This window comes from Aythya ferina, assembly GCF_964211825.1.
Source record: "Aythya ferina genome assembly, chromosome: 24".
Taxonomy (NCBI): Eukaryota; Metazoa; Chordata; class Aves; order Anseriformes; family Anatidae; genus Aythya; species Aythya ferina.
Genome location: NC_140322.1, coordinates 6,109,338 through 6,130,311, shown reverse-complemented (window position 1 = coordinate 6,130,311; position 20,974 = coordinate 6,109,338). Strand labels below are relative to the sequence as shown.

At 46.4% G+C, this 20,974-nt stretch overlaps 1 protein-coding gene across 1 annotated transcript; it reads right to left on the bottom strand.

Moving 5' to 3' along the window:
• Positions 1 to 884: 884 nt before the first annotated feature.
• Positions 885 to 4,691, bottom strand: EDN2 (endothelin 2). The gene is made up of 5 exons (XM_084496824.1): positions 4,468 to 4,691; positions 4,076 to 4,220; positions 2,786 to 2,905; positions 1,939 to 2,043; positions 885 to 1,192 (listed from the first exon to the last, which is right to left on the bottom strand). Exons 1-5 carry the CDS (start codon positions 4,529 to 4,531, stop codon positions 1,081 to 1,083), a joined length of 546 nt encoding a protein of 181 aa, XP_084352950.1. The 5' UTR covers positions 4,532 to 4,691; the 3' UTR covers positions 885 to 1,080.
• Positions 4,692 to 20,974: the final 16,283 nt, after the last annotated feature.

The following is a 20,974-nucleotide window of genomic DNA, read 5'->3' as shown; positions in this document are numbered from 1 at the left end:
GATCTAAGCAAAGCAGCAAGCAAGCCTTTGCGTGCCATTTTCCCACCACCCATCTTCTCTGCCCCTAGCCCTTCCTTTCAGGCAGAGCTGAAAGCAAGCTGGGATATGGGGTGAAGAGCTGGAGGAGCTCTGCCCCACAAAGAGTACATCCCAGTGAATGAGCCAGGTTCACAGCACCGACCCCACCCAGACCAGCAGCTCATCTCTGCCTCAGACCCTCCCTCCCCAGGGCTCCAGGGGGCTCCATGCACAGGGTTCCTTCATGGCAGGACCAGAAGCTGCAGATGAAATTCAGCTCTGTATGAGCCTCCCCCCCAGACGCTGCTCTGCCAGTGGCAGGGGCCGTGCTTGGGTTTGGTGCAAGCTCCAGTGGAAGCAAGCTATCATTCACCTGAAGAGCCACTATAGGATGGCCCTTCAGGGAACTTCTCAGCCAAAGAATGCCACTGACCACTCAGTTGGCTTTCAGGCTTCAAGGTGATATAACTTTTTATATAAACTGGGAGCTGTTTTACCATGGGAGTCTCATTCATTTGCACATTGCACTGTCTGACAAGAGAAAAAAGTGCAAAGGTGGGCCCAGAGGCAGGCCACACTGGAGGCAGCTTACGCCCACCTACCAGACTATGTCTGAAGGGGGCCAAGCTTGAACCATGCTCAAATTTGGTCCAAAGGCAGGGCAGACCAGGCCAGTGATATGAGTGTTCAGTGCTGCCAGGTCCAGATTGCCCAGAGCTGTTTGTTTTGGAAGTGATTTGACCTCCCAGAGTGGGCTGACCACCTGCCTAGGACTCCAGTGCAGAGTTAAGCAAGTACTCTACCAGTAAGACCCTTGCCTGATCCAAAAAGGCACAATTCAGCTCCACAACACATCTAGGACTGTATAGAGAGACACTGATTTCTCTTTATGACAGTCTCTGGAGTGCATGCAGTACTCGTTCACGCAACAGCAGCATGGAGACTTCCACTTCTTCCCCCCTCTGCTCATGGCCTTTCCTTCAGCTCTAACTACCGACAGCGGAGTTAGCGGCACCCACAGGACTCCAGATTCTTCTGGCGAACTTGGTTTGCACCTGTTCCTTATCTCTTCTTCTTCCAGATGCTTTTCTTCCAAGGCAAAACTGTTGGCTGAGCATTCCTCTGAGAATAGTGCTGCTGCTTGCTGAACTGCAGGCTGGAATCAGCAAGATCCCTGTGACCAGAAGAGACAAGAGGTTCATTCTCCAGTCCATTTTCCCAATTCTCAGCAACAGACTATATTATGCTTTTTGCCAACCAGTCAGTGTATTTTTTGTTGTTTTTTTTGTTGTTTTTTGGTTTTGTGAGTCAGAAGAAGGGGGAAAGAAGAGTGGACATTTCTAGCTGCAGCTGTATTAAGCCGCAGCCCAATACCCCTTTTTCAGCTGGGATGGCCCAGCTGGTGCTTTCCCAGATCTGCCTTTCAAATATTGTTCCCATTGCATCTGATTTAACTGCCACCAATGGAACAATCCACCTTGAATTTACCAGCATCCTTTAATTCCTTTACACTTCTGGAATCCATGATCTCTTCCAGCACAGAGTTCCACAGTTCAGTGATGGGATGTAAGAAGAGCTTTGGTCCGAAGCTGCTACTCAATTAACCATTTTCCTATGGGATGACATCCCTCTCTCTCTTCTTATACATCACCCACCCCTTATCAGAGGAACTTCCCACTCCAATCAAGAATTATATTATGGAGTATTCCTCTAGTGTGGGAGGAGGCAAAAAAAATAATAATAAAAAAGGTTCCCTCAGCTGTTAGCTGTCAGTTCTACACAGCAGAAATGGTCAAGTCCACTAATTTAAAGGGAGGGGGGAAGCCAGGTCTAATCCAAATAGCAACTACTGTGGTCATAATCCCAGATTTTCAAGCACTTGTGAGATAAATTCAGAGTGGGTTTAAATGGCACACTTACCTGAGAGCTCTCAGCAGGCCATGAGGGGAAGGCTTCCTATCATCACTCTGTGGAGCCTTCATCGATGTTCCAGAGCTTGCTGGGAGCTTCAAACTCTGGCGGTACCTAAGGAGCAAGAAGAGATGCATGAGCCACGGGCATACAGCCATGCTACAGCAGGGACCAGGGGAATCCTGCTCTAATGTCACCAGTGACAGCCTAAGACAGCTCAATGCTGATTTTTGAAGGGTTAATTGCAGCTCTTTGAGTTATCTATAGCTCACTTTTACTGCTATCCTCTTTTGTCAGACCTTGCTCAATTCATCGTCATATTTAATGACTGAGGGTTTCAACTATTGCTTTAGTAAGAAATTAATGACATCTCTTCAATAACTTTGCTCCTCCCCCCCCACTCCCATAGAGGATGCACTCCTCTATACTGCTGGCTGCAATGAGACCAGTGAGAGTGTGCATGATACACAGCATGCTACAGAAGGTACTTGACTTCAAGTCCCAGCTCGGAGGAGACAGTGGCATCCCAAAGCAGCTTCACACCCCCCACTCACCCCTCTCCCAGCGTGCTGCCAGCAGCTCCCTTCCCACCAGCACACCCAGCACTTCCTCAGCTTGCTGGCACCAGGAGGGATGGAGTAACATTGCTTCATATCAGCTAGTAAAGAGACTATTGTACAACAAAAACACCCTGGTGACACTTTGCCAGGGCTTCTTGGGAGAGGAATGAAAGCCACTAGACAAGTTCCAGATGTTTGCAAAGAGCTGCAGGGAGGCAGGAGAGCTACTGTAGCTCCAAGCTTCAGCCACCTATTTGCACCGTCGCCAAGCAGCCCCCAGGATCCCCTCAACTCACCCAGGTTTCGGCTGGCAGAAGTTGGTACAGATGCTGTCCCTCGAGTGCGAGCACTCGCACCTGCTGAGCGACCTCTTGCGCCGCCTTGGCGGGCTTCCCAAGCCATAGGGAGCGGTGTGTCTGTTGAAAACAAGAGAAATCAGCTATGCAACTAACTTTTTATTAACCAACAGGTTTATAACATAGTCTTGGGTGGCAGCCAAGCCAACACCATGATAATAAAAGACTCATCTATAGACATAAGGTGAAAAGGCCACTGATAATTTAAAGCCTTTAAACTCCAGCTCCTCTCCCACCTACTGTTTACCTTACCCCTCCCAAGGAGATTGCTGTGCCAGCATGTGCTGGGCTGCAAGTGGCATTTTCTCTCCTTGCTGCAGCACCCGAGTGCCTGCACAAAGGCTGCTGCACGGGCTGGGCTGGGTGAGCTGACAGATGATTAAGGTGATGAGGAGCACGAGGAGCACGGCTGCCTCAGCTCACCAGCCACTCCGGCAGCGAGTAGCCAATTTCTCAATGGAGATGTCAAGGCTATCCCTCTCCCAGAAGTTTTGTATATGCAGGACATAGTACAAATCAAGATGTCTTGGGGACATAACAGGTTCTTCTGCTCACAGCATGCTTTTGGAGCTGTTAGCATGTGTGCATTCCCACTCCATCTCTGATCGCAATCTACCCTCCCAGAGGGTTTAGGATTGGCAGTGATTGAAACTATTCACCGAGCAAGCAGTGAGTTGTAATTGCACGTTAGCAAGCATGATTATAACCACACCTGAGTACATGTGTTTTGCTACAAAGCATTGGCCATTGGTCTGAAACTGCATAGAAAGCTGCTTTAACATTCTTGAGGGCAGGACTTGGCAGCCACGGGACTTTAGTGCCAACCCACCACTGTCTCATTAACAATGCTGGCAGGCAGCAGGCAGGGTTACAGTTTGCGAGAGGGTAAAGTAACTTATCTGTCTTGCAGTTATAACATCTTGGTATTGCTTTTGCCTTGCAGAGGTACAAATCTCAAATAAAGATAAAGCCATGGGGAGGCAGCGCCCTGTGCTTTCAACCCCCTCGCCTGTGGATTATGCTGAAACTCCTGAGCAGAAGCACAGTTTTTCCCTTTCCACAAGTTGGGAAGGGCTGAACTCTCAATGCTCTGTGGTGCAGGTGCTGCAAGAACCTCACGGGGCTGGGACCCTTTCTTACCCTCCTCCAACCAAAGCCCACCCTGGATCAGAAAGCCCCGTCACTCATCCACAGAGCCACCCCCCAAAAAAAAACTATTTGCACACTTACCCAGGTGTGTTGACCCAGATAATATCCAGGTGACAGAAGTAAATGCACTCTTTATCCAGCCAGCTGTTGCAAGAACATCGCTTGGTCCTCAGGTGCGCTGTGCCAGCCGCAGCGAGGTGGGACTCCAGAGGAGGCTGGCCCATACCTGCAGCAGAAGGAGGAAGGGATGAGTTGCAGGCTCGGTGCGGAGTGCCGGAGCACCCGTTGCAATTACACCTCTGCAATTACAACCCCAGCAAGCATTAGGGCGATTTCAATATGCAAGCAAGAGGTGCAGCCTGGCTGCTCGGGCTCACCAAGGACTTGCATAACCCAGCTGGGGCACAGCGGAGCTGCCACGTAAAGCCCCCCATGGGGCACCCTCCTGCCCCCACTCCCCAGCCCAGACTCACCATCTTCCAGGAGGATGCAGAGGGCGAGCGCCAGCAGCACGGCACCGGCGGGGTGGCTGGGCATGGCCGCGGGACTCGCAGGAATGGGCTGAGCTGGCAGGAGAGAGGCTTGGAGGATTTCTAATTTATTTTTTTCCTCCAATTTTTTTTTTTTTCCCTTTCTGTTTTTCCCTCTCCTCCTGCCCTACGGTGCTTCACCCAGAGCCGCCGCGATGCGTCTGGAGGCAGCGGGCTCCCGGCAGGTGCTTTATAGCCCCGCCGCCGCCGCGTCACGGCCGCGCTCCGCCCCGCCGCGTGAAACGGCCGCGGGGGAATGCAGCGGGACCCGGGCACGCGTGGGGGGCGGTGGCGGCCCCCGGGGCCGCCCTCGTCCACCTCCCACCCCGCTCCAGCCCCCTCGGCACGCCGCCAGCCCCGCCGCTCCCCCCAGCTGCCAGAAACACGCGTGGGCTCCTCCAACCCGAGGGGCAGCGTGGGGATGGGGACGGTGTGGGGCACATTCCCACGCGGGGAGACGGCGGGGGCTTCTTGATGCGTGGGTATGGTGTGTATAGGCGTCTGTGCGCAGGTTTTTCCCTCCGTGGGGGGCGCCCCGAGTGGGGTTTGCTGCTGCCCACGCTGCCGGCAGCAGTACGGGCAGGCCGTAGTGTGCAGCCGCGGCCGGCAGATGGAGCGGGAGGGGTGCAGGCAGCGCCGTGGGAGCCCGCTGCTCCCTGCCCCACGCGTGGGGCTGCCCCCGGCCATGTCCCCGCAGAGGGAGGGTCACCCTTGTTCCTGCAGCTCCGCATTGCTCCTCTGGGCATGGCAAAAAAAATGCCCCAAACTCCAAAATCTAAGTGCGAAGGCAGAAATTAGCAGGCTAAACTGCTCCACACAGGAAGGCTGATTGAACCCGGGTAGAGCAAGCATAATTCAAACCAAGTAAACTTCAGGTTAAATTGTTACTCCTTTTAGCAAGGTATATCTCTTAAATGAAATTTACCGTCTCTACTTTCCTTCTCACTATTTTTTTTTTCATCAAATCAGTTTAAAGTCTTTTGCCATGTTAAGCAATTAGGATTGTCTGCAGTAAAACTGCCTGACTGCTGCCTGATTTTGCTTCAACATCAGTAACAGCATACTCAACACTACCTGCACATTTTTAGAATTCAAAGAATGTAAAATATACCGGGTAACTCCTGGAGTGCATGAGGAGCCAGGTAAAGCCGCTTTGTCTTGCCCATCAGGTGCTTCATGCGGGGGTAGGAAACTGTCCTCCAGAAGAGCGCTGGGTGCTGGCCACAGCAGGGATGGGAGCAGCTCCCAGGCACTGCACGTCCCACCACTCCAGCTCAGAGAGACAGCTCCTGGCCTCACAGATCCTGAGCACATCTTGGGAGTGGAACCATGCATAAGAGCACAAGTTGGTTAGAAAAGCCAAAAACAAAACAAAACAACAAAAAAACCTTACTACTATGCTTGACTTTCTCAAGGCTTCTTAGGAAAGGGAGTGTATTTTTATCTGTTTACTATGAACTATTTAGGTTTTTATTACACTGTTGTCATGAAAAGATACAAGCTGATGTGAATTACAGTGATTCAGTGTGAGGTCTAATGCACAGTGGAGGAGTGGAAAGAAAAATGCAGTGAGGCAGGATGTGGAAACCTGATTTCACCTGAGCAATAGCTCCTGCTCACTGTATCTCATGGCAGTAAAATGGGTTACGATTGCATTCCTGCTAGCAATGACGAGAGGTTTTAACATTCACCCTGACCAAGCAGCAGGGTGAATCCCTCTCTGTATTCATGGAAATGAACACAAAAGTTGTGTGCAGGGGAGAGTCCATAGTGGAATCAGAATAATACGCTCAGGGGAAATTATTGCTCTATTCACCAAACAGCTCTGATCCTGATGGCACATGAAAGCATAGATACAGCAGAGAGCTCCATTTATTGAGTGGGGATGGAGTGAGGGGGCACAGGAGGCCAAGAAAGATGAAAAACATACAGCCAGAGATGCAGCTATAATAACAAGGTATAAGAAACATTAGGCAGAGAAAATCAGGAATAATGAAAACTTACAAAAAAAAAAAAAAAAAAAAAAAAAAAGAAAAGAAAGAAAACAACGTTGTAACTGATAAAATAACACTTTTGTGTGAGCAGCAAACAAGCAGAAGCAAAAGGAGGGAAGATTTTGACCTCTGTACCAATGCAACAATAATTCTAAAGACAATAGGGAAGTACAATAGCAGTGTTACCTGTTACAGCCCATATTCCAGCTGTGCCAAGTTTCAGACTTATGTCTGAGTTTAGATACTAGATGACATTCCAGATGCCAATCCAGTGATTTAATAAATCTGCCCTGGCTCCAGTTTCTGTGATCCACACTCTGGTCACTGCAGAATGAAAGAAGATATTCTCGACGTGGGGAAGGTAACGCAGCAGTAGTTACCCACACAGAGGTAACACAGAGGCTGGGTAATGAATTATATCATTTTGCTTGATGAAGGGGCACTTTCTTAGAAAGGGAGCTACCAGTCATTTGCACAAAGCATGAGGCAGAGCCACGGTTATATGCCTTTCCAGGATTCATTTACTGAAAGGATAGCAGAGGACTTCTTTGCATGAAAACTTCTCGTTCCTCTGGGAGTCCTAAATTAATCTGAGGTTTTGGAGATCTGGGTTCAAAGTATTTCTTTTATCAGACTCCTTTTGTGTCCATAGCTTTGTCAATTAGCCTACATTTCCGAGAAGCACCTGAAGGTACTTGTATCTGTAAAGCTCTTATACTGTGTTACTAGAAGAAGACAAGTGCTGGGTTATCTGCTAGGTATCTGCCTTTAATGCCAGGTACAAAAATAACTTTACAAACCAGGCCTTTCATCCAAGATCTCTCCCTTGTTTTGTTCATCTCTCATAAATCCCAAGAGTGATTTACACTGCTTCAGAAAATGGAGCAAATGTTACACCCTCTTGTTCATATATGCTTACTGACTGGAGTTTGAACTCATTTTTTTCTCCAGGAAATACCCTACTGTGTTGAGCAGGCACAAACCTGACCAGCATATGTATAGATGTTTGGCACCAGTGCTTCAAAGATCTTAAAGGATGTGAAGCTATGGACAAAGATCTCTGCTTGTGAGAGGCATGTAGGAGTCTTACAGAGGTGGGATTGGGATTGCATTGACCAGGAGAGTTTTGAACTGACTGTGCTCTGACAGCTTTGTACAGGACTAGAGAATTTCCACATGATAAACGATGACTTTTACAAAGCAATTTGCCTGTAGGCTTGCAGAGAACTCCTTCTAGGCATAAGGCAAAACAGCTGTTTCAGCATCAACCATCCCCTCAGATTATTACCCTGGTATGTAACTATCATTGTTTCAAGAGCAGCTCCTCATTTTAGGCCAAGCATTCAATTCCTCTTTGTACCATGGGCTGGGAGGTTCAGCCTGGACTGAGAGCGGTGGTTCTCCCTGGCCACAGAGAAGCTGCTCCTGTGACTGTCCCTGCTCCCCTGACAAAGAGCAGGGGACATGGTTTCCCAGGGCCAACACTCCTGGCATTAGCACCACACTAAAATTGCTAAGAAAAACAACAGGCTGGAGCAGAGGGACGGGTCTGGGCTACACAAACAAGGCTTCCAAAGAAGGAACAAAGCTGTACACAGGGTCCTAAATGCCAAAGATGGGCTTTGCCTCCTGCAGTTATTTTTTCCCTTTTGTTTCTGACTGTAGGAATACATTGTTCACTTCATTGTGAAGAGTTCCAGGCAGACATGACGAAAGGGACAAAAACGCTTAAGAAAAGAGACGTCCCGTGCAGCATTCATGAAATGCGCTGTTTGGAAACCAGGAACGAGCAAACAGGAAAGCGCTTTAACCATTGAGAAGACGGGATCCCAGCGTGTTTTTGGCACCAGCGGGAACAATAGGGTGATGTCACAAGCCAGAATTCCCCATGGTGGGTGAAAGCCCAGCAAATAATCATAATTCGTGTCCTGGGACATTAGTAAAATTTTTTCACAGTTGGTCATCCCCCACTGAGTCTCTGCTAGGAAGTATAGGAAGGCGACATTGTCAAGTGAGGTTTCCTCTGGGAGAGTCATGTCCCCTCCTCCCCCCATCAACACATGAATTCTTATAAATCGCAGCTTTCTGGTGACTACGAGGAATTTCATTAGAGCAACACTGGTGTTTGGAGGCTGAGGACTGAGCTGTCTGAACAATGCATTTCACCCTGTGAAGAAGGATGCACGTGAGGGTCTGGATACTTATAAGGGCAAAGGGGCAGAAGCACCATTTGCTACCCAGGGCTTTGACCCTACAAAGCATTGCTACAGAGCTTTGTCCTTTTAGTTTGAAAAGTGCTGACAAGGAACTTAGGTGACCCCATCCTCTCCAAACATTGGGTTTTGGAGAATTTCAGCCTAGTTTAAGGCTATCAAATGGCATGACCAATACTAGGACATCCTCCATATCCTAACCTCACTTTTTTATTTTGGCTTCAAATCCATGGAGAGTGACCTGAAATGTGCTTCAAGCACCCAGGCATTTTCTGAAGCAGCTCTTGAACTCCCCCTGGCTCCTTTCTTTGGACAGGGACTAGTCCCATGCTGAGACTGGGGTAGCCAAGCAATCCTTGCATGCACTGACAAATTTCAGTCATTGTTTGGCTATTACCGAAAATCCAGGCAGCTCCCACATGTCCAAAATCTGTTCTGCAAGAGCTTGGTCAGCTTCTGTGTGGATCACACCAACTTTAGGGTGTCACTTTTTTTTTTTTTTTTTTTTTGAACTTTGGTGTGAGTACAAGGGAGAGGAAGGACTGCCTGGCTGAGCTGGAGATGGGATTACTTTTTCAACAGCAAGAAGGACTTGAATGAGTTTAAATCAGTCATGAAATGGCAACCTTAAAGAAAAGAAGCTTTAAGACTGGAGTGCCTGCATGGTTTACTAACAGATTTGTCCCTGTTCTATGTCAGTGGTTTACATTATCAACGGCTGAATAGAACATGAGGGGATGTTTACCACAGTCCCATTTTCTAGATATTTGCGTGTTTTCCCCATCCTTGGACTTTCCAGAGAAACCTTTGTCCCTCACAAACATGGAGAGAGGCAGCCTGTTTTTGAAAGGTCTGTTTTGAGAGGGTCTGTTTTTGAAAACCACGAGATCTTTCCTGCTGCCCCCAACTCTGCACACCACAAGGTAGGCAGAAATCCCCCCAGGAAGGTGAAGGGAGGAGGAGAGGTCAGCCAGGAGGATGGAAGATGCTGCCTCCATCCTTCCCAGTGGGGTGCGAAGCGGGCAAGGAGCAGCAGCTGGACAGGGTTTGTATGGACTAGGAGAAGAGTAGCATCACCCAGAAAGTCTGTCCCTATGGCAGTACTGATCCCCAGGCATGAAGAAATTATCGCAGGCATGTCGTGCATGTAGAGGAGACAAAGCCACTAGCTTTGCTCTGCAGGGAGCACTTTCCTGATACTTTTTTTTTTTTTTTTCTGCCACTTTTCCTACCACTTTTCCAGCTGAGTTTAAATTTACAGCTGTTATGACTACTTATGAGATAGCAAAGGGAGGGGGCAGGCATCAAATAAAAACATGCTGCCTTTCCTCAGTACTTCTCCACTTTAACTAAAGGTCTCAGGAGTCATTTGAAGAGGGCAAATCTGATATCACTGGGGTTATGGCCATGATGGGTCTGCCTTGGCAAGTCTGTTGGGCAAGAGGAGGTCCCTGAGGCACTGCAATTCAGGAAGCTGCTAATGAAAATGTAACGGCAAGATTGCCTCTAGGACCTGTCTGAATCAGTTCCTGGAATGGACTATCTAAATTGGCAATATTGTGAATATCGCAACATGAGATTAGCTTTGGAAAGCACATTCAACCTCATATATTGAGACTCTCCTAGTACATCAGGCTTGGATGAGACCTACAGCAGGAGCTGAAGATGCCCTCTTCCTTGCAGCAGGAATTGTCCACCCTCCCCTTCAGCATCTTCTTCTCATTCTGCCACAGACCACAGATCTGATCTAGTCTGGTTTTACCACTGTTATTTTAAAGTTGTAATAAATGTGCTGCTGCTGACACCCTTTTCTATGTGTGCTCTTGCAGAGAGATACGCTAGTAAAAACTTGCAGTTCTCCCACACCAAGAAATTTTCTGTACTTTTCAGCAGTTTACTCCTTCTTTCAAAAACATAGGGTCCCATCATATTCCTTCCTCACTGCCTGGGAAGCAAAAGCATCTTCACCCTTTTTCTGTGGAGTGAAAAGTTGTGCCAAAGGGGAATATTTGCAGGTAAGAAAAATTTTTATGGAGTTAAATCGAATGACAATTGCAAATCTGTCCTGTGTGCCTTACTGATTACATACTTTCTCTGCCCAAAGGGCAAGAAAAAAAAAGTGCAGTGTATGTTTAGACAGCCCATGGAGACATTCCTTGTATGTTGGGTGTTCATTGGAACACTTTAATATGGATGTCTGCATTTACTCCACCCTGATGGTTGAACTCCTTCAGATTTCCAGAATGATGAGTGACCTGGAATTTATAATTACAATAGGTGTAATGCAATTAATCACCACCTCAGAGCTGTCTTCTATTGCTAACTGCTTTATGATATCAATCCTTTGCAGCAAGTGCAAGAGAACAGCTTGTGTAACATAGCTACTTCCAGCTGAGACAAGTTCAGTGGGGTTCCTACCACCCGGAGAGGTGCAAAGATCCCTTTCTGCTCCTCTGCAACAGCTGCTTTCTGCAAATGCCAAGGAGTTCCAGGTTGCAGATAGCAATACTTGTGGTGAGCCATACCAGCAGATGATACATATGCTTGAAGTCCTCCTTAAGCACCTAGTTTCTATTTAGCCAGCACCTTATAGCCATTCCACATCTCTCTTTCTAGGTCATTTTTTGGGAAGATAAAAGGGGTAAGCATTTCTGCTCCTGATGCTGCAAAACTCAATCACAGACAAAAGCTAATATAAGAGAGTAAGGCATAAGTTAAATATAGGTTGAAGAAAAATGAAGAAAACAGAGAAGATGTAAGTATACGCCCTTTAAACCTCAGCACAGGTACATGTGGTTAATTATTAATTATTGATATGGTTTATTGATGTATTGATGTATCGATTTGTGCCACCTGGAGGACAAATCCCATTGTTCTGAACAATGTATAAACCTTTGTCTGTACCTGAAGAGTTTGCAGAGATTTTCCAAGGAGAAGAGCACATGCTGGAACACTGACAAATTTGAATGCTGAGAGTATCTGAGTTTTCCCTCCACACTATGAGCAGAATTAAAAAAAAAAAAATAAATCAAGCTTTTGGATAGGACAATTTGTTACATTTAGTGAAATCATTTCAGCTCTCTGTCTTGCAATTTGTTTCAAAATGATTGAAATAATTTCATTTTATTTACTCAAAAGGGTTCAATATTGTAACAGAAACATTTTGTCCTGTGAAAATGCAAAATTTCTATCAGACTTGCAACTTTTTAAGACACCTTGTTTTTAAAAGAAATAAGAAATGCTTGGATTGAAAAAATACTAACATTTCCAGCAAACTAAGAAGGTCATAATTTCCATCCAGCTCCATTTGCAATTTTGGTAGGAGATGAGAGACTCTAGTCTGCAGAAGCAGATCATTTAGGGAAGGAAACAACGAAAGTTTTACAAGAAATTTTAATTAAAGTAGAAATAATTAGGTGCTGAGGAATCACAACACAAACTTGGCAAGGGATCAGTCTATGCTAGCAGTGTCTTTTTGCTGTATGTCTCTGCCCTTGGACAGATGTAACCATAATTTCAGTTACTGGTTAACCAGCTTGCCATGAAACTTCAATTCTTAGAGGCTGGTTTATATTATAACTATTGGTATCTGACTGTAAGTCCAGAGGGATCAGAGCTAAGGGTTGCAACTTGATTTTCTACTTCACTAGGAATTCTGCAATTTTCTATTCCAGTACAAAAAGGTGTTAAAACTATGAGGAATTTCATATAAAGCAGAATTTTGAAAAGTTATGTTAGGTCAGGTCTCAAAAGGTATTATTATGAGCAAATACTTACAATTGTTTTGTCTGAAAAATAATTCTAGTATACTGAAAAAAAAAAAAAATCAGTCTGAAAAGTAAATTTAAACAGAACAGAAAAATAATTCATTTCAAAACTGTAGAAATGAGATACTGCAAATTCATAATGATGATTAATTTTTGTCAGTTTTGTTGTTAATTTGGTGGTTTCAGTACAACCAATATATTTGTAAAGGATGTTTAACAATGTGTTGGTCACTGTTTGTGTTTGTTATTCATCCAAAATAACTGTATTTCTAAATCTCACTTTGTTTCTATGTCCCAACAGAAAAAATGGTGGAGAAGTGAAGAAAGAAGGAAATCTCCTTTTTTCTTGCCACTCATTGTTTTGTCTATTTATTCTAAAAACTCCTTGGCTGTTTGTGACGGGACCAAGCTCCCTGACCCCAGCTCACAGACCAGGTCTCCAACGGGTGCTGCTGAGCAGGGAGCAGCGTTGCCGTTGAGCAGTTTTGCTATGAAGGCCATGCGTTAGTTATGTCTGATGTGTTGGCTCTTGGATGCCACAAGGCATATCCTTTGTCACTGGAGATAATGGAAGGTCCAGAGGAAAACAAGGCAGATGAGCAGCAAAGGAGGTGAAAGGATTCAGCTCCCCCGGAGAAGTTTCTATTTTTATCTCAGATTCCTTAAAATAGCCTCTGCAGTGTTTACAGGGTGGTTTTCTCTGGTGTGAATCATGCGGAGCTGCATGCTGCTCCTGCTCAGCATTGCCAGAGGCCATGGGGTCTCTCCAGATGATGGAGGAGCTCAGCATAGGAAGGGCTGGGGGATGAGAGGGTTTTACAGTGCTGAGAGGAAGGATGCCCAAAACCTTCGTAGGAACTTCCAGGCAACCTCCTATGAAAATCCCTCTCTTCAGCCACTGAGTCTCCATTGTGCTGCCAGTGAGCAAGACCAAACCCGTCTCCCACCCTGGGCACAGCCTGCATCCCCCACCACCTCCACAGAGGGACGTAGCCTGAGGAGGTAGCAAGAAATTTGCTGGTCCCTGGGGTGGTCACTGCCTCACTTTTGGGTGCTTTTAATAAAGTATGGTCTGATCACTTTCACTGGAAACCATTGAACAAGGCAGCAAAGTGTCCTGAGCCTTGTCTCCAAACAGGTTGTCCACAAACCCCAGTAACCTCCTCTGAACTCCCCTCCACCTGGCCAGGCTGTGCTCCCACACACCAGAGCCTCAGCAAGCCCCGTCCTTCCACCACTGCTTTCCCTTCCCCTTTCACAGGAGCAGCTCTGCCTCCTGTATGGTCAATCACTCTCGTTGTTTTCTTCAGAGGGCTCTTTTTCAGTTTGGCTCAGCCATAAAGCAGATGCAGTTCTCACTGTCCTCCTGCAGACCTACATTTCCAAGTTCCTTCATTTTCCTCTCTGCAATAATCCTTATCTGTCAGACACTGAAGCTGTTAGGCTCAATAAATTGATGACTATAAAGAACTCTACATTGGAAAACTGTGTTGAGTACCATTTTTCTTCTGCAAGCTTCCTCCAGGGCCCTGGGAAATGTGAAAACATAGTTTTGAAAATTTTAGACATTTTTCTGTCAGCATGGCAAGACCAAAAACATTTAGAAGCATAAACTGAATGTTCAGAAGTGCTTTTGTCTCAGACTGCAAATCTGCAAAGTGCTGCTCTCACAATTGTTAATTGTGAATGGTCTACAAAAGTTCAGTAGAAGAACTGACTAGGCTTTTCTCATGATAGATGAGATCCTTCAAGAGGTTCCCTCCCTTCTCACCATATCCAGTAGTTCAATGTTCAGACACTTGCTTTCAAGCCTCTACTTTAAACACTATCAAGTTAGTTGTACAAAATAGAAGGAAAGATATGAAAAAGCCCATCCCAGGTAGCTTCATTGTCTCCTACCAAGAGGGGTCTGTGCTCAATAGCCACAGCATAAAATAGGTAAAGTGGTTATTCACACTTGGCCTCTCCCACAGCCCAGGGAAGTGCTGTAACCACTGGGCTTGGAGTCTACTAGTACACACACATGTCTGAGGGCTCGTCTCTGCTGTCTTTTGTGTGGGTTTGGCAGGCTCTGCAAATGCCTAATGGATCAGGTCTTGCCAACAAAACAGAAAGTGGGGAACGCCTAGTTTAAGAGTCTCTCTAGGGCTTGTGCACAAGCAGCTCACCATGTCCAAAGAGCTAAATCCAGAGGGGATTAAGTGCTCAAGCCTAGCATGTAAGCATCCTTGAGAAACCTAAAACCTCAGCTGCCACCTAACACTGTAGGTGCTTTAGGTGCCTAGGTGCTGACGTTCCTCCAAAGGAGTGCACACAAAACTGTCTACACCCCAGGCCTTTAAACACTCAAATTTCTGCTGCTGCACAGCAGACATCCTACACGAGGTACGTGCACATCCCCATGGCATAAACATTCTCCACCATACTCAGACTGTTCTCCTCTTTCCTAAAACAACAGAGTTGTCCCCGTTGTTTTATGACATTTTGGAAAGGAATTCAGCAATACACTGAAGGACACATAACAGAACAGGGACAAACACTGATAACACTGGCAGAGTGGCAAATAGGGTGGGTGTTTGATAGCTTCCCAAATGCAGACTTCCACCCTCTGCTTAATGATAGGAAAAGTGTAGACAGGATATCCCTGCAGGGTGTCTCTTCAGGAGAGTTGTTGGCAAAATGTGTGTTTCTCTATATGCGGTGAGCAAAGGTGCTTTGAGCCAGAAGGATTTTTTATTGTGTAAGAGAACAAAACAAGAAAGAACAAAAGTAGTTTTCATTAGAGAAGCGTGTGTGTGCGCGTGCATGCGCTCCCTCTGTAATAATCTGTAACGAAGTGAACATAAATTGGCTGCCTGTGTCTCTAAATAGCAGTCATTTGAAATCTAACATCGCTGTAGACATTAACAGTCATAACACATACAGAGCTCCATACATGACAGCACTCATTTGTTTCCAAATGCCTCCAGCTGAAAGAGAAGAGGACTGGTGTTTGCAGGTGTACTGTGAGGTTGGGTGATTGTGGGGACAAACTGGTCCCCACAGAGTCAGACACTAAGGAGAAGTCAGGCTTGTGAGGGAAGCATGAGAAACACAGAAAAGTACGTAGGAAGAAGTTGGTGTTCGTGGGAGGCCATGCATGGTTGGACAACAAACTGAAGGTGACGGGATGTTATCACGCCTTAGAGCTGATTTCTGGAGGAGAGATGGGAACACCTTCCCCTTTATAGTCCCACCAGAGGGTGAGAGTATTGAAATTCAAAGCCAAGGACCTCCACTGGAATGGCATGTGCAGGACACCTTGTCCCTGGAGTCAGCTAGAGCTTTATGCCCTATGAAAACATGGGGAAAAGTTGAGCACAGAGAGGAGTAATGCGTGTTATTACTGTGCTTCAGAATCCAAGATGTTTCCTAAGTCAAGAAGGGCGTAAGAATCTGAACAATCTGACTTTACCCAAAAGACTATCCACAGCATCAAAATGACCGAAGAGTTTGGTTAACGCTGGGTTCAGAGTCAAGAGTCAGGGATCCAGAGTGCCTGGCCATCAGAGGGGGTCTGCCATTGCACTCCAAACCCACGTCCTTCTGAAGTACTGGCCATGCAAGAATCAAAACATTTGAAGTTGTCTGTTGCCTTCAAAGATCTGTCCATTGTGCAAAGTTTGAGAAAAGCTTTTCCAACTCAGCTTTGATCTGACTTGGTAAGATAAGCACAGAAGGTCAACTTTGCCTTTCACTGGTAGCAATGCAACTTTGAGCACAGCTCTGGGTGCTCTCACCACACTCTCAGCAGAACCCAATTCTGTTGCTTGTGCAAAGGAAGCAGGAAAGGAGCCCATCAAGAACAGTTTTTGGTCCTGCTGCTAATGTTTACCCTGATAAGTTATGAGCCAAAAGAGGGGCTGTTAAGTGCCTTGGAGACACAGCTCTGTCTCAGTCATCCTCTGCCCTGCTTTTGTAGTTGTTCAATTCACAAAGTTTTTAGGCTCAAACCTTTGTAATTCAGTGCCAGTGAGACAGGCTGCTGTGCACAGCTAATTGCACGCAGCAGCAGATGCCTCATTGTGCTATGGTTGTCTGGACATGATATAGCAAAGCCTTGGTCTAGCTATGTCAGAGGGATGAACAGGCCCAGAAATACTAAGAGGATGATCTGCCCTAGGTTAACGACATAATGAGAGAGGTGTGAAAATTATGAGTCGTGGCAGCCCTGGGAGGCATCTTATTTATCTATGTGGTGACAGATGCCACCTAGGGAAGGGGTACATGTGCTACAGACAGCTATGATGTAACACAAATCTTAGCTAACATTATGCACTTTTAACAATAACTATTCAGATGACATTTCATGGAGAGCACACATTCCTGCAGGCAGAGAAACTGCAACCGGGAGCGTACTCCACCCAGCTCCACAAAGCAACCCTAAGGCACAAACCTACACAGGCACAAGGGCTTGCCTGCGAAGGGCATGTTGCACCCAGCCCTTCAATGTTTCACGGTGCTTTGTGTCCTGGGCTGTTCCAAAGGTGATTGCACCCAGAAGCTGCAGGCACAATGTCACTTTTGAAGGTACTTCCTCCATGGCCATGTCATGACAAGATAAAACTAGATAGAAAAGAAGGCAAGAAGTTCTAAGGGGGCATAAAGGTGCCCCCCCGTGGCCCTTCAAACCAAGGGTTATGAGCGACTGTCCCTGAGCTCATGACTTCTGTGGCCATGGAGATGTTATGTTGTTAATGTCCTACATCACCATGGTTTTAGACCAACATCTTCTGGATCTAGTCATCATCAAATGTAACCAGGAGTATTTCAGATCCTCAAAAGAGCTACCCTGTGCAAGCAGAAAAGGGCTTGGGCTGAGGTACAGTGCTGTTTTGTGGGATACTGGCTTGCTTCAGAAATGCATCAGTATGATAGCAAATCTTATGAAAGTCCTTAAAACCCCGGGGTCAGGATCCTTGTGATACTGTGAGAATCTCAGCTCACATGGTCTGAAAGGAGGTTTCTTTGTGTAGCTGTAAAGTAAAACTGGAAAACAAATCCTGACTCAAGAAAAACAAAATAAAACAAAACAAAACAAACAAACAAAAAACACTAACTATGTGTATAGTCTTCTTCCATGATTCTGGAGAAGGGGCAGGAAACACAGCCTGTATAAGCTGATGACCTGACTATCGTCCAGAGGAGCACCTGAGATTGCTGCAGTGATGCTACTTAGGAATCACCTCTGCAGAAAAATCCACTCTATTCATTATGAAACAGGAGTAAATTATGCAGACATTATGGGGACATTCATGTCCAGCCTGCAACTCCACTGCTGGGCTGCTGTCATGATTGCTGCCTGTCTTCACCTGGGCTGGAATCAGGCAGTCATGCGATAGATCTGGAGGAGCTCCCTGCACAGTAGCACCATTCCAACATGATGCTTTGCAGCACGTAGGGTGAAAAGGGACGTGGGATGCTTTCACGGAACCACATTCCTCAACTGCCAAGGAGCAAATACCTCCATGTGGTCAGCCTAAAAAATAATTGATTTTAATCCACTGAGATGCCAGCTTAGTTTGGCCTTGACATAAGTGCTGAGAGAGGATAAAAGCTCCTGGGAGGACAGGCCAGATGGGAGGATTATCTCCATTGTTTTGGGAAAGGCTCTGACTTTACAAACATTCACTCACAGAAATGAACAAAAACATCTTTTGCGGTGAGTGCTGCCTGCACTGAGCCTTCTCCCCAGCTCGCTGATATGCAAATCTCACCACACGCAGCTGGGCTGGAGCTTTGCGGTTGGCAACCTTTCTGTACCAATTTTGGTAATAGCTTTCTACGTGACTGGGGTATGACTAAGCAGAAAGGAATTAGTGGGGACTCTTTGTTCTTGAAGCTCAGTCGAAATATGAACGTGCTGGCCTGACAAAAGCCGGCTCTTTGCATAAAGAAAATAAAGAGGTTTGGAAGGTTAATGAGTGACATAATCAGCTCTCTGGGAAATGCACATAGGCAAGGAATGAAAACAATGTGCAGTGGAGATAATTGATTACCCACAGTGTTGCACTCACCTATGGCAGCATGGATTCCCCTGCATGCTGACTAAAGACAGCGCACAGGGGCCGGTGATGAGGCAAGGACTGCAAAGGGCATCTGGGATCCTCAGAACCTCTGTCATGTTTGGAGGAGGAGGAAGGCTGGCTCTGCAGGTGGGCTTCTGCAAAAGGGCTGCTGAGGTGCGAAGTCTGACAGAAGGGAAGTGTGCAGGAGGAGTGGGGAACTTTGTATCCTTCTTCCACCCTAGGTTATTCTCTGCTGTTAAGGTTGAAATAGATGTAAATTCCCCTTCTGCTTACCAAGTGTTTAACTGAGTCTTCAAAGCTCTCGGTTACTTCCTAAAGCTGGAAAATAGCTCTTCACAAAGGCCTGTCCAAAACAAGTCCTTGCTGTATATTTGAAATAAATGGTGCATGTACTTACTTTCAAGGCCGAGCTGTGCCTCTGGGAGGGGGACTTTCCTTACAGCATCCCTGTGCATCCCTTCCTGCATCCTGTGGTCATGAGCAGGAGGACTTGAGGCACACTTTCCTCTTTCCTAGTTGGCTGTGTCTGAGCAGTTCTCAGCCCCTCAGCTCCATGGCAGGAGCCAACCACCTAAATGTGTGCCGTTACAATGCCCAGAGGTCACAAAGACTAAGTCACACCATTTACCTGCCTTAGGCAGGATCCCAAAATACCCCTGTGTGGTGACAAGGAAGTAGAAGGAATATGACCTGGCAACAATATGGGAAGCCAGGTTAAACCACTGAGCTGTCAAACAAGCGATAGAAAAGACCTTATGACTCACTTTGGTTTAACTAATTATAGACAAGTGTTTCTGTGTCATCTGCCTGACATAATGCTGATAGTAATGACCAGATGAATGACTGCTATGTGAGCATATCTTCTACCAAGATGCTGAGCAAGGATATGAAATCCTGCGCATCACTCCCTAGATGCCTGCTGAGTGTAGGAAAATCGTCTGGTCTGGGCATGACCTTCCAGGGCAGTTTTCGAAAACAACAAACCAAATCCTCTGTGGGCTTCAGCCAGGCAACCCCATTGCACATGGAACCTCCCATCCTGGGCTGTGGAGACTGTCAAAGATCAAGAAGCCCGTGGAAGCTATTTTAACCTAAACACTTCAAAGAGAAAGTGAATACACTGTCAGGAACAATACCTATGCAAGGGCCAGGGCATTCTCAGTGAATCACGGAAGACACGGGCCTGTGACTGTGGGAAGGATTTTCCTCCATTGCTGTACGATGGGCAACACACATGGACATGAAGAGTCATGTCCCTGCAGCAGTGAATGCCAAGGCGGCTGGAAGGAAGGACACCATTGTTATCAGCCTTACTTAAAAATTGTGTTTGCTGTTCTCACAAAGAATGAGTAACAGATCAGTTTGTTTCCTAAAAGGGTATTAATCACTTATGCCTGTTGCCCCACAGTCTGTTTTCTGCAATCGCTGTAAAACAAGCTTCTAGGTCTGGGAACGTACCCATCTGGGATTTATGTATAATTATCTCTACCGACATCGGCAAAGATTGCCCAGGAAGTGTTAGCACTGAGTTTCACCTCTCTGGCCTGCCACGGTGCTGCTGGAGGAGTGGAACCTCCCCAGCTTCAAGAAGGAGATCATAGTGCTGTCCTTTCCCACAGGGCAAAGGGAGAGTGGTGAGGATGTGAAAATGGAATATAACCAACACAGGGATGGTCATGGGGCTACATGGGGCTTGTATCTGTTGTTTACACTGAGCTTTGATAATATTTGTAACCACCCTCAAAGTCAACAAGGACATTATGATGCTCACCTCTCAGCTCATGCCCCAGCTATCCATGAAACCTCTCCCATTCATACAGCCTGGAATTGCCAAAACCACCCTCCTGTCAGTGCATGCTCCTGTGCATAGTGGCAAGGAACAATTTCTGAAGGTTTCACCTCCTTGGCAGATGGCTCATTTTTGTGCAAATGAGTACAAGAGTCTTACTATGGGTCCTTGGTGATGAGGACCTTGAGCACAAAAGTAAAGCAACCAGCAATATACTTTTCATGTTGATGCACAGCAAAAGCCTAGTGGAGGGAGGAAGGGAAAGGTGATCTTCATTCCTAGTTATTAATGTTGGAAGGGACCTTTTTAATCATCATTGTCCAGCTTTAGCCTAGCATGGAGCAGCAAATCTCAACTTCATTCTTACTCTCAGTGGCTTTCCCTTATCTTTAATGTTGAAGATGCCATGTGCAGGGAACATCTTTGCTGTTTGCCTTGCCATGCCTACTCTTCCTGAGAGAGCAGCTTTCCAGGTACTCAGTCCAACAGCAGTCACCATCAGTAATGCACCAAAGAGAGATCAGTGATTGGGCCTCATCCCCACCAGATAGCTACATTTGGTCAATCCCTGTAAAGGACTTTAAGGGCCTCTGAAAGGCTTTCCTCAGATCTGCCTTCA

Excerpts from the sequence above, each read along its gene's own strand:
- EDN2 (XM_084496824.1), bottom strand. The coding sequence starts at position 4,531 with ATGCCCAGCCACCCCGCCGGTGCCGTGCTGCTGGCGCTCGCCCTCTGC. Across the intron at positions 4,221-4,467 it reads CTGCATCCTCCTGGAAGATG|GTATGGGCCAGCCTCCTCTG; the intron begins GTGAGTCTGGGC and ends CTTCTGCTGCAG. Across the intron at positions 2,044-2,785 it reads TTCTGCCAGCCGAAACCTGG|GTACCGCCAGAGTTTGAAGC; the intron begins GTGAGTTGAGGG and ends CTTGCTCCTTAG.